Consider the following 13,297-nt stretch of genomic DNA (forward strand, 5'->3'; position numbering starts at 1 on the left):
CAAACGGATACAGGCGGGCAGCTTCCAAGAGGCCCTCGAGTCCGCTGATTGCAAGCTGCGTGCTATGTGGATAGAGAAACTGGTTTCACTAATGTGCCATGTGGGGGAGGGTAGAGACTTAGATGTCCCGTATTATTTGTTTTCCCCTTCTTTCACATCGTAATAGAACTGCCGATTCAAAAAAAAATTGGTAGTGTTTATTTTTCAAAGAGAGAGAGAGGGAGGGAGGGAGACAGAGTGCAAGTGGGGGAGGGGAAGAGAGAGAGAGACACAGAATCCGAAGCAGGCTCCAGGCTCTGAGCTGTCAGCACAGAGCCTGATGCGGGGCTCGAACTCACAAACTGTGAGATCGTGACCTGAGTTGAAGTCAGACGCTTAACCAACTGAACCACCCAGGCGCCCCTAGAACTGCTGATTTTTTTTTAAGTTTATTTACTTATTTTGAGAGAGAGAGTACAAGTGGAGGAGGGTCAGAGAGAGAGGGAGAGAGAATCCCAAGCAGGCTCTGCACTGACAGCGGGGAGCCTGATGCAGGGCTCGAGCTCATGAACCTTGAGGTCATGACCTGAGCCGAAACCAAGAGTCGGATACTTAACCGACGGAGCCCCCCAGGCACCCCTGGAACTGCTGATTTTAAGTTGGGCTTAACAGTCCAGTGAGGACAAGCAAACAGCTACAGACGGCAACAGAGCTAAGTTCTGCCAGGAGGAAAGAATGGGCGGGGACGTGTCTGTCTCCTGCTTTGCCCTCCACGGCTGTCTGGAACCAGAACTAGGGGAGACATCACAAGGTCCCCGTCGACTCAAGCCCCCAGGACGAAAAGCCATAGGCCCCGGGGGGGCTTAAACAGAAACCATTCACTTCTCACCGTTCTGGAGGCTGGAAGTCTGGGTCAGGGTGACTGTGCGGTCGAGTTCTGGTGACAGCCTGTCACCTCCGTGCTGTGTCCTCAGATGGTGCAGAGACAGTGCTCTGGCCTCTTCGAGTACTCACAAGGACACTAATCCCATGACCGGACCTCCACCCTCATGACCTCATGGAAACTTGGTTACCTCTCAAAGACCCCACCTTCCACAAACCATCACACTGGGGATTAGGGCTTCAACTCACGGATTTTGTGGGGACATATCAGCTATGTGTGCGGGATCAGCCATCTTCCCTGAGCCACTGATATTTGGGATTCGGGGCCCAGAACCCAGGCCCCTATGTGCTCAGGAATGTGTGCCCATCCTAAAGGTCACAAAGGTGGGCACTGCTTTGTCACTACGAGCGGATCCCTCTCCAGTGAGCAACTTGAAAATTGTTTTGTTTGGGTTGGTTTTGCATTTTAAAATTCAGATATAGATCAGTTAAGCGTCCGACTCTTGATTTCAGCTCAGGTCATGATCTCATGGTTTGTGAGTTCGAGCCCCGTGTTGGGCTCTGCGCTGACAGTGTGGAGCCTGCTTGGGATTCTTTCTCTCTGTCTCTCTGCCCCTCCCCTGTTCACTCTCTCTCAAAATAAGGAAACTTAAGTAAACATAATGAATAAAGTAAATATAAGTAAATAAGGAAAATAAGGAAACTTAAAAAAAAACTTTAAAAAAACATAAAAATAGGGGTGTCTGGGTGGCTCAGTTGGTTAAGCGACCAATTTCAGTTCAGGTCGTGATGTCGCAGTTCATGGGTTCAAGCCCCACGTCGGGCTCCGTGCTGACAGCTCGGAGCTTGGGGCCTGCTTCGGATTCTGTGTCTCCCTCTCTCTCTGCCCCTCCCCTGCTCATGTTCTGTCTCTCAGCAATAAATAAATGTTAAAAAAAAAAAAGAAAATTAAAAAAATAATAAAGTGTACAGTTCAGGAAGTGCCTGGCTGGCTCTGTCAGTGGAGGGTGTGACCCTTGACCTCAGGGTTGTGGGTTCAAGCCCCACGTCGGGCTCTCTGCAGGCGGCACAGAGCCTGCTTTGGATCCTCTGTCTCTCTCTTTCTGCCTCTCCCCTGCTCATGCTTTCAAAAATAAATAAATATTTTTAAAAATCATAAAAATAAAAAAATAGAAATAAATAAAATGTTTTTTTTTTAAACTGTATAGCTCAGGGGCTTTTTATACTCACAAGCTGGTGTGTGATACCATCACCACTAAGGCATTTCCATCCCCTTCCCCCTCCCCCTCCCTCCCCGCCCCTGGAGAATCACGACTCCGCTCCCCCAGCCCCTGTAACCCACTCATCTACTTCCTGCCTCCGTGGATTTGCCCTCTGCACAAGTCATACAAATGAAATCACACAACCTGTGGCCTCTGGTGTCTGGCTTCCTTCACCCAGCGTCCCGTTTCTGAGACTGGTCCACACTGCAGCCGGTGTCAGGACCTCCTCCCGGTTTATGGCTGAATAAGACGCCTTAGCATGCATTCCTCGGTTGCTGGACATTTGCATGTGTCTCCACCTTCTGGCTGTTGTAATGTTGCTGCCGACATTTGTGCACAGTGTGTGTGTGTGTGTGTGTGTGTGTGTGTGTGTGTGTACGAACGTATGTTTTCAGTTCCCTCGGGCAGACCCCTGGGAGTAGAATGACTGGGTCATCCGTTAACTGTGTTCAGCCTCTCCAGGACCTGCCAGAGTGGTTCCCACACGCTGTGTGACATTCCCACCAGCAGGGGGGAGGCTCCACCTTGACACATCACCCTATGGAGTGTTGTAAGTCAGGGGGACCGGACAGGCTGGCTGCGGGGTAATAATGATAGAACTCGGTAAGTGTCTGTAAGCGGAGCATTTATTTCACACCGCAGAGACGGGACAGGTCCTCCCAGGGCTCTGGCTCCAGCCCCAGGGCCTCACTTCCAGCGGCCTCCAACGCGGCCCTTCCCTGCCCCCTTCCGGCTGTAGGAGAAGAGAGAGGGGGAGTCAGGCAGGACGGGCTCCCCCAGCGTCTGAGCTGGGCCCTGCCCCCAATTCAGGAAGTCCCCGCCCCCCCCCCCCCCCCCCCAAAAAAAAGTCCGGCTCTCCCTGCCCAGAGGAAGGGGCAGGCAAATGCGTTCTCCCGTCGCGGACTGGGGCGGTGGGCTTGATGGCCTAAGGCCGGCTCCCCCCGACCTGAGGGAAGTGATGTCCGTGGGTGCGCTCAGGGTGTCCCTGCGGAAGCTGATAAATGTTTAGCAGGACGGGCTGGGGGAAGGGAGGGACGGGTGAGTGAGCGTGGGTAGCACGCAAGATGGGTCAAGGCTGGCGGGAAGGACGCAGCCGGTGGGAGGCATGGAGAGAGGAACCGAGAGCCGGAGAAAAGGAGGCTAGGGACGCGGAAATAGTCACGGCCGTTACAGCGGTTACGGGCACTCGGGGCGGGCCACCCTGGGCACCGCAGGTTTTGACCGGCTTCCCCGGCCTCCCCCCATCACGGGCCGGGAGCACCGACCCCTGCCCCTGCGACAGCCCGGTGCGCTCCAGCCATCGTCCACCCTCCCTGGGGCAAGATCGCCTGCCCCACTTGACAACCCGGAGAAGGACACACAGAGAGAAAGGGACAGATGCCAAGAGGGGGTCGAGGGATTGGAGGGGAGCCACAGGGAAGGAAAGAGGAACCCCAGGGTTGGACAGGGGCGTGGGGCTCAGCGGCCCAGGCACACTTACAACTTCTGGGCGTGGCTGATGCGGTTGTACAGCACATTGATCTGCAAGGGGAGAGAAGGGGATGATGGGGCGGGGGCACGCCCGCCCACACGCCCGCCCACCCCTGCTCCGCGCCAGACACGCACGCACTCCCCTGCCTTGCATGGGACGGGCACCCATGCACGCATGCACGCCCCTGCCCTGCACCAAACACGCCCTCTCGCCCCTGCCCTGCGCCAGACACGCACGCATGCACGCACGCAGGCCCCTGCCCTACGAGGGACACGCCAGATACGCATGTACGCCTGCCTACCCCTGCCCTGCACCAGACACGCCCACCCGCCACTGCCCTGCGCCGGACACACACGCACACAGACCCCTGCCCTGCGTGGGACACGCACGCACGCATGCCCACCCCTGCCCTGTGCTGCCCTCCGTGGGACACGGGTCTCACCTCATACTTCTGCTGCTTCAGCTTCGCCATAAGGTCAAACTTCTCGGACTCCAGCTGGTGGATCCAGTCCGACAGCTCCTGGGCCTTCTCCCTGGCAGGGGCAGAAGGGCTGTCACGCACCGGGCCAGCCCACAGCCCAGAGAGAACGGTCCAAAGCCACACAGCCAGTCTCCTCTGAGTTGGGCGTTATTGGTACCATTTTGTTAAGAGGTGTGGCCAAAATATTCAAAGTGAACAGAAGAAAGGGGTTTTTAAGTCTCTGCCCCCTGTCTCCACATCCAAAAGTCATTTCCGTAAGGGAGAATAATGTCATGGTCAGGAACTCGGGCTCTGGAGTCAGGAAGCCCCGGTTCAAATCCCCTCTCTGCTATCTTCTGGCAAGAGTGATTCCCTAGGATCCTATTTCCCTCTCCATAAAATGTACACAAAAATCTGTGGCTGCCTGCTCTGTATCTCTTCTCCCTTTCTTCCTTAGACACAACCTTTGGCAACAGGTCCAGTTAAAAAGCTACTCTCCCAAATCTCCCTGTGCGTGAGAGGGTGGGGGTGACCAGTGGGGTGAAGGCAGTCATTAGGCATGGCTTCTGAGCAAGCCTTTTGTGGCTCCTTCCTTGCGACTTCTTCCTGCTGCTTGGATGTGTTGGCTGGAGCTCCAGCAGCCACATTGGACTATGAGGTGATTTTGAGAATGGAAATATGGGGCTAAATGTGGCAGAGCAGAAAAACAGGAGTCTGGGTCTCCAGTGATTTTGTAGAGGTCCCATACCAGCTATGGACTACCCTAGTGTCAGATTGCTTCTCTGTGACAAAATCAGCCTCTGTATTTTAGGCTGCTATGGACAGATCTCTTTACTAGAGGCCAAACTTATCCCTTTTTTTTTTTTAAGTTTATTTATTTTTGAGACAGAGAGAGACAGAGCATGAACGGGGGAGGGGCAGAGAGAGAGGGAGACACAGAATCGGAAGCAGGCTCCAGGCTCTGAGCCATCAGCCCAGAGCCCGACGCGGGGCTCGAACTCACGGACCGCGAGATCGTGACCTGAGCCGAAGTCGGCCACTTAACCGACTGAGCCACCCAGGCGCCCCCCATCACCCCATTTTATACCACAGCGAGCCCAGGGTTCAAATCCCAGCTCTCATGCTTGCACGCTGTGCAGCCCTGGAAAGCTTACTTAACCTCTCTGTGCCTCAGGTCCCTCATCTTTAACGTGAGGATAATGATAGGATCTACCTCACAGGGCCATGAGCCCTGCAGCCATCCCCTTCACTATCGTCGCCTCACCGACCTTTCCAGGCGGACCAGGTAGGCTGTGTCCTCCTATCCTCATTTTTACCAGTAAGGAAAGTGAGGCTCAGAGAAATTACCTCACGTGCCTAAGATCACTCAGCAGTGAGCGGTGGAGCAGGCACTGAGCGCTGCCGTCGGAGGCTGAGTTCCAGACCCTATCACTGTGCAGCCTCGGGGGTAGTGGGGGTTCCTGGCTACATGAGCCACGTCCCAGGCCAGAGTACGTCAAAGCACAAATGACGCCCCCGGAGGAAAAGTCCTCCGCAGCCTTCCCACTGACGGCTTATCATGAGGTGTGGGCTGTCGTGAACGGGAGGTGAAGGGGGAGGTAGAGTCTGGTGGGGCAGAGACGTGGCTGGAAAGTTCTCACCGGCACATCTGGCTTCGATTCAGAGAAAAGACGGGGCCTTCCTAAGTTTCCACAGGACATCAATGAGTCAACATAATCTCCTAAATTTGGGGGAGTTATCTCGTCTGGCCTTATTACCTCCCAGGCTCCACAAGTCACGGTACCCACAAAAAGTGGGTCCTATACCAGTGACATGTATCACAGGGAAGACAGCAAGGGGCCCAGAGAGGGGGAGACCCTTGCCCGAAAGTCACACAGCATGAGGGCTCAGACCCGGGCTTCTGCCCTCCCAGAGCTGGTCCCCTTATCTCCCTGTCTTACAACAAGCCCGTCCCACGCTGAGGCCCCCAGGACACCTACCGGAGTTGGTCTTCTCCCATGTGGTCGATGTTCAGAGGCTTTTTACGCTCAGACAGGATGCGTAGTTTCATCTCCCGGCCTGTCTGGCGCTTACCACGCTTTTGTTCTGCCTGAGGGGACAGAAGGGGAGGTGCTCAACTGTGGGACTGATCAGAACACAGGGCGCTGAGCTCCTCGCCACCTGTCCCTACACCCAGGAATCCGGGCCCCTGGCCCCTCTTCCCTCAGACCCAGGAGTCCCGGCCCCTAGCCCCTCCTCCCTCAGACCCAGAAGTCCAGACCTCCACCCCCCTCCTCCCTCAGACCCAGGAGTCCAGGCCCCCAGCCCCTCCTCCCTCAGACCCTGGAGTCCAGACCCCAGCCCCCTCCTCCCTCAGACCCAGGAGTCCAGACCCCACAGCCCCTCCTCCCTCAGACCCAGGAGTCCTGACCCCCAGCCCCTCCTCCCTCAGACCCAGGAGTCCCGGCCCCCAGCCCCTCCTCTTTCAGACCCAGGACCCAGATCCCCAGCCCCTCCTCCCTCAGACCAGGCCTCAGGCCCCCAGCCCCTCCTCCCTCAGACCCAAAAATCTGGGCCCCTAGCCTCCTCCTCCTCCCTCAGACCTCCCCTATCAGGAACCAGAAGTCTAGGCCCCCAGCCCCTCCTCCCTGGGAATGTAGACCTTAGGTCCCAGGGGACTGAACTCACCTTGACCAGGTAACCCCCAAAATGGGCTCCCATGTTGGATAGAACCTTCTTCTTTTTGGCATCATCCTCAGCCCGCTTCTTGGCTTCTTCTTCCTCCTTCCGCATTTTCTCCTCCTAAGGGAAGAAAGGGGTTAACCCCAAGGCCACCCTCTGGGGGGAGGGGTCTGAGATTCCGGTGGGGGAGGGGGGGCTCAGGTGTGAGTCGATGGAAGCAGCAATCAACCAGACCCAAGGCATGGGACAAAGTCAAGGTCAGGAAAGGCAAAAATGCAGGCATTCTGCTCCTGGCCCTTCCAGGCCTGGCTCTGTGACCACCTGCGGCTCTGTGATCACCTGCGAGTCCCTTTCCTCTCTGGTCCTTAATATCCCTCAAGCAAGAATTAAAATGCAAGGGATGTGCCTGCTTGTTTTCTACATTCCTGTAGCCTGAAGGCCGATGGTGAGGTTGCTGTGTGGCCTCAGTGCAGATACTCACCCTCTCTGGGCCTTCATCTCCCTTATTCTCAGGAGACAAGAATGTCTCAGAGGATGAAGGAGGGTAACTGGTGACGGGGTGGGGGGCTTGGGGCACCAGAAGGGGCTGAATGGCCTCGAGCCTGAGGAAGGGGTTCTGCAACGTCTAGTGACGGCATCCCCACGTTTCAAAGTCTGCACCGCATGCCCCAGAAACGGTGGCTTGCAGACCAACCCCTCTGCCCCCTGGAAGTGCTGGTGAGGTGGGCACGATGGGTTTTTGCAGGCCCCACCTGAATCAGTTTCCTCCTGCTGCTGTAATTGGCAAACTGAGGGGCTTAAACCAGCAAAAGCTTATCACCTTACAGCTCTGCGGGTCAGAAGTCTGAAATGGGTCTTATGGGCTAAAACCAAGGAGTGAAGAGGGCCGGTTCCTGCTGGGGGCTCCCGGGGAGAATCCACTCCCTTGCCCTTGCTTCTAGGCACCGCATGCAACCCTTGGCTCCTGGCCCCTTCCTCCCTCTGCAAAGCTAGCAGGACACTATCTTCAAGTATCTCTGACTCTGACCCTACAGTGTCCCTGTTGTAAGGACCTTTGTGATAACACGAGGCCGATCTGGATAATGCAGAATCATCTCCCACCTCAACGTCCTTAACTCGATCGCACCTGCAAAGTCCCTTTTGCCATGCCAGGTACCATATTCACAGACTCTGGGAATTGGGACATGAACATCTTGGGGAGACCAGTATCTTGCCGACCATGTCAGTCTACTACCAATCTTTGAAAGTGGTTCAGGCGGGCCACTCCTTGATTCCAAGTCAGGTCGTGCCTCCAAGGCCCTACACCAACGGGAATATTCTAACCAGTGGCCTACAACTAGCCAGCAATTTGCTCCAAGATGGACAGGTGACCAGTCTGAATGCACCCCAGGATCATGCAGAAGACAGACAAAAGAGTTTGAGCCCAAGTAGCTGGTGGTCATTTGTCACCCCTGCCTGAGAACGGGGTGTCCAGCAGGGTGACCAACAACTCCGTTCGCCTCGGTCTGATGGGACACAGGATTTTCAGGGCGCCGACCAGGAGAGTCCCAGGCAAACCCAGGATGAGCTCACCACCCGCAATGTCCATAGAAAGGTGAGCCCGGGGGATGGGAAGAGAAGAGCTGGGAGATTTTGCTTAGGTTCCTTGATCCAGCCATACCTGAAGCAAGTCACACTCTACACTTGTTTAGTTATGTGAGCCAATAAAATTCTCTTTCTGCTGAACCCAGTTTGGGCTGGGGTTTCTGCCCCTTCCAACCGACAGATCCTTGAATAACACAGCACAAGGGCTCTCTCAGGACCGCAGACAATATCATGACTGGGAAATGGAGCAACCAGCTGAAGAAGTACATTTGGTCTCCCAGGGGAGGGGAGGCACCCACCGCCAGCTTAGCCTGACGCTCGCGCTCCTTCTCGGTTCTGAAGCGCTGTTGTTCAGCTCTCTCCGCCCGGCGCCGCTCCTGGAGGAGAGAGAAAAATGAGGGGGTGTAGGAACCCCCCCCCCCCCCTGCAAAGGAGGTCAAGAGCAGAGATGAGCTAGTTTGCGTGCGACCACCGACTTAGGCGAGCGCCCAAAGATTCGGCCTCGGGCCTGCCCTGGACCCCAAGGAAGGCCCCGGGGGAGGGAGGCGTTCGCCGCACCCCGGTCGCCCCACTCACAATGCGCTCCTTCAGCGCTATGAGCTCCTCTTCCTCCTTCTTCCGCTGCTCAAAATGCACGTCAATGAGCGTCTGCAGCTCCAGCAGATCCTTCTCCATGCGCTTCCGGTGGATGTCCTACAGCACGGAGGGTGCGGGCCCCCGTCATTCCCGGGCAGGGCAGGGGAGGAGGCACCCGCCTGCGGGCACCTTTGAGCGACGTCGGGGGCGGGGCCCCCTGCCGGCCGGGACGGGCTTGGACAGTCTAGAGAACCAGGGGCGCTTTCGCGATGTTTCCAGCAGGTGGCACTAGAGGCCCACTCGGTTCATTAGGCGGCCTCCCAAAGGGAGCGGGACCCAGCGCCTCTTCCTAATTTGCACAAAAGCGCCCTGGGGACCGGATGTCCAGGTACTTACATCGAAGTCCACACGTTCCCCTTCTGGGATCTTCGGGGGAATCAGAGGAGGGACCACAGGCCTGTCGGGCGGAAAGGGGGGAAAACTGGGGCTCCCGGGCTGCGCCGACCAGCAGGTGGCAGCCACGCGCGGTTCGGAGCACCAGGCAGGTGGCTGGCTCGTCCGAATCCAGATTCCGCGGGCTTGCCAGTGAAATTTCCAAAACTTGCCTCCAGCAAACGCATGTAAAATAGTTCACTAATAATGTTTCCTACCGATTACATGTTCAAATAATGAAATTTCAGATATAATGGGTTGAATTAAAAAAATGCTGTTAAGATGAATTTTACCCGTTTTGTGCTACTTTTTAAAACGTGGCTTGTAAAAAATATATAGTTACAGACGCGGCTTGCGTTGTATTCGTACAGGGCGGTGCATTGGGGGCGGAGCGTGGTCAGCCCTTCATCTGGCTTTAATCGGAATTCTCTCCCCTGTTTTATTTTATTTTTTTTTATGTTTTTATTTATTTTTGAGACAGAGAGACAGAGCATGAGCAGGGGAGGGGCAGAGAGGGAGGGGGACACAGAATCCGAAGCAGGCTCCAGGCTGCCAGCACAGAGCCCGACGCGGGGCTCGAACTCACCGAGTGTTCTATCGTGACCTGAGCTGAAGTCGGGCGCTTAACCGATTGAGCCACCCAGTCGCCCCTCTCCTCTGGTTTTTAAGACAGCACGTTCACCTGATTTCTTCCCGCTCCTCTGAAGGGAGCTCTTCTGAGAGCTTTGCCCTTTTATTCATCCATAGGACACTCTCATGACCCGTGTCCCTCACTCCCGTGGCTTTGATTATCATTCATTATGGGGGATTCACTGACTCCTTCTCCAGCCTGGACTCACTTCTAAGTCCCAGACTCAGGTTAACAGGAGCCTCTTGAACATTTCCCGCTTTCTCACATGTCACGCCCTTGCTGAACTCATCGACTTCCCCAAGACCGAGTGGGGTTCCCAGCCCAGACCCCAGACCGTGGTCCTTTCCTCCTCCTTCCCTTCTCCCCAATGGAAAGTCCTGACCCCTTTGCCTGGCAATCTCCCCAGTCTGTTCCTTCCTTTCCACCCCTTGCCCCCTGCCCCAGCTCAGGCCTCAGTCCCTCTCACCAGAACCTTCCTGCCAGCCTCCTCCTGGCCTCCCAGTCTCCAGCTGTCCACCTTCGGTTCCTCGTCTTTCATGACTTTAGAGGGGCATTTCTAACACCCAGATCTCATCCTTAAGACAAAGTCCGAGCAACTCAGCATTCAAAGCCCTTCTCCATCCGGCCCCAGTCAACTCCTCCAGTAACTTCTCTCCTCCGTCACAGACACATTTCATGGTTCCCTGGCTATGCCATGTGCCTTTGTACCCCTGGGCCTTTCATATGCTGTTCCCTCTGCCTGCAATGCCCTTCCCCTGAGGCCTTCCCTCCTCCTGAAGCACACCTATGATCTCTTGCTCCCCCTTACTCTCTCACTCAGGTCTGTCTCCTCTGCTCAAAACCCTTCCAGGACTCCCCAGGGCCCCCGGCCTTCAGGGCCCAGCCCCTTCTTGCCCTCCACACTCCAGCCACAATGGAATTGGTGTCACTGGCCAAACCAACCCAGAGGACTCTGCATCTAAGTTATTTCTTATGCTTGCGTTGCTGCCTCCTTGCGTCTCCAAGCTTGGGCCCCGATGTCACTTCCTCCAGGACCCTCTGCCCCCATGAGCTTTCATGGCCTCCACAGATCTGCCTAGTTTGGAACCTCATCATCAGAATGAGCTGTGTCTGTGTCGGTTCCCTGAAAGCCTGGCCTAGATCCAGCCGCCACACCCTGCAGGCTTTCTCACCTACAATACCCCTCCAGCCTCATTCAGCTAGTGAACTCTTCATCCCTCAGGACTGAGGCGTCAACTCCCCTGGGAAGCCTTCCCTGACTACCCAGGGCAAACATAGGGCCCTCTTCTGTGCTACCATCACTGTCACGGGGTCTGTTTCCCCAACAGAGCAGACAGGGTCTGACTTGCCCAACACCACGGGAAGGTCTCTGGAACATGTGCTGAAAGAAGGAAGCCCTGTCCTTTCCCATTTCAATTGCCCCAGCTCCTTTCCTGCTTCCCCTCCCCCACCCTATCTCTGGTGGGGCACACATTAAGGAGGATAAGATTGGGACCCCCCCCCCCACACCTCCACCCTCCTAGGATCTCACCTTGGTTTGGGCCGCTCCTCTTCTAATGGGAAAACACAAAGAGATAATTAACAAGAGTTCATAGGGGCGGGCCTGACACGCCCAGAGAGGGAACACCCCCGTCCAAGCTATGGCCCCCAGGAGCAGCTCTAGGGGAGAGGCATGAGTGGGGGGCAAGAGGGGGGAAGGAAATCAGGGTGGCCGTAAAGGAGGAAGAGGGTCACACGCATCAGATATACATTCAGAACTGGTGTGGGGATCCCCCCCACAGGGGTCCAAACCCCCAGATCTTCCTCCTATCACCTGCCCAGAGCTCAGCTCCCTCCCCCGCACCCCCCTCCCCCGCATTAAGACCTAGCACTGCAGGGTGTCCCCAGCCCTCCCCCTTGGGGACACAGGAATCCTGGGCTCCCAGTAGTAGCCCCTTCTGCAACTCGGGCCCCAACCTTTGAATGTATATGGAGGAAAAAAATAACGGGGTGGGGGCGAAGATGGGCGGGAGGGGGAGGGTGCCTGTCCGCAAACATCCAACCCTTCTACAAGTATTCCTCCAGGTTGGGGAAGAAGGCTTGGGTGTCGGTCCCTTTAAGAAGGAAGGGAAAGGGTTAAAGCCTCAGCGAGGCCATTTCCCTTCGTGGACACCAGAGGGCGCGCGAGCTCTCCGGGGCTTAAAGGACCGGGCCTGGGCGGGTTACAGGGGGGCGCAGGGGTTCCTCGCGGGGGTCAGGGCCCGAGGATATCGGTCTCCGCAAGCGAAGCAGCCGCGGTTACCTCGCTCTGCCACCGGCTCCGGCTCCTCGGCGGCTGGGGAGGAGGCAGGGGGGAGGGGGAGAGGGGAGAAGCGAGGATGGGGGAGCGAGGGGGAGCGGCCACGCCGGGGAGTGGGGGGCAGAGAGGAAAGAGAGGGGAGAGGCTGTTAAAGGACCTGAAGCCAGGGCGGTCGGGAGCCCCGTCCCCGCCGGCCTCTGCCCTGCCCAGCGCCCCCTCCCCACCCGGCCCCGCGGGGCAGCCCTCGAGGCTGCAGCCCCGCGGAGTCCAGGCCTCACCTTCCTCCTCCTCCTCCTCCGCAGCCTCCTCTGCAGGTAGGGGTGGGGGCAGAGAAAGCAGGGTTAGGAGCCCTCGGGGCCCGCGCAAGGCGCCGGAACCCCGGAGGGTGGGCGTGGGGGCAGTGGGCGACCCCGCCTGTCGCCTGCGTGTCCCCAGGCCACCAAGGCCGGCCCACTCCCCACTCACCTTCGGGCTGCTCCCTGAAGGCAGGGGTGGGAGGAAAGAGCGAGAGGGACGGTTAGAAGTCTTGCAGGTGGGAGAATGTTCCCACATCTCCACGCCCCCAGCCCTCCCGCCTGCCACTCACTCCTCATATTCCTGCTCCTCGGTGTCAGACATCCTGTGTGACCTGAGGACCAGAAAACGCGGCAGTGAGCTGGGGTCCTGATGGAGGAGGGGCTGGGGGCCTGGACTCCTGGTCTGAGGGAGGAGGGGCTGGGGTTCAGGACTCCTGGGTCTGAGGGAGGAGTGGCTGGGGCCTGGACTCCTGGGTCTGAGGGAGGAGGGGGCTGGGGGCCTGGACTTTCGGTTCTGAGGGAGGAGGTCCTGGGAGGTCAGGACTCCTAGTTCTGAGGAAGGAGGGGCTGGGGTTCAGGACTCCTGGGTCTGAGGGAGGAGGGACTGGGGATCTGGACCTCTGGGTCTGAGGGAGGAGGGGGCTGGGGGCCAGGACTCCTGGGTCTGAGGGAGGAGGGGCTGGGAGTCTAGTCTCTGAGGGAGGAGGGGCTGGGGGTCTGGACTCCTGGGTCTGAAAGAGGAGGGGGCTGGGGGTCTGGACTCCTGGGTCTGAGGGAGGAGGGGC

General features: G+C 57.2%; 1 protein-coding gene across 1 annotated transcript; it reads right to left on the bottom strand.

Moving 5' to 3' along the window:
* Positions 1–2,730: 2,730 nt before the first annotated feature.
* On the bottom strand, positions 2,731–12,733 carry LOC125917540 (troponin T, slow skeletal muscle; the record flags this gene model as incomplete). Its single annotated transcript, XM_049623717.1, has 12 exons — positions 2,731–2,856; positions 3,604–3,644; positions 4,037–4,127; positions 6,034–6,143; positions 6,722–6,835; positions 8,599–8,676; positions 8,876–8,992; positions 9,272–9,332; positions 11,470–11,491; positions 12,220–12,252; positions 12,495–12,524; positions 12,682–12,733. Coding segments are annotated over 12 exons (795 nt in total), but the record flags the coding sequence as incomplete, so codon positions are not given.
* Between the last annotated feature and the right edge of the window lie 564 nt (positions 12,734–13,297).

The sequence above is a fragment of the Panthera uncia genome, unplaced genomic scaffold (assembly GCF_023721935.1).
Source record: "Panthera uncia isolate 11264 unplaced genomic scaffold, Puncia_PCG_1.0 HiC_scaffold_1974, whole genome shotgun sequence".
NCBI lineage: Eukaryota > Metazoa > Chordata > Mammalia > Carnivora > Felidae > Panthera > Panthera uncia.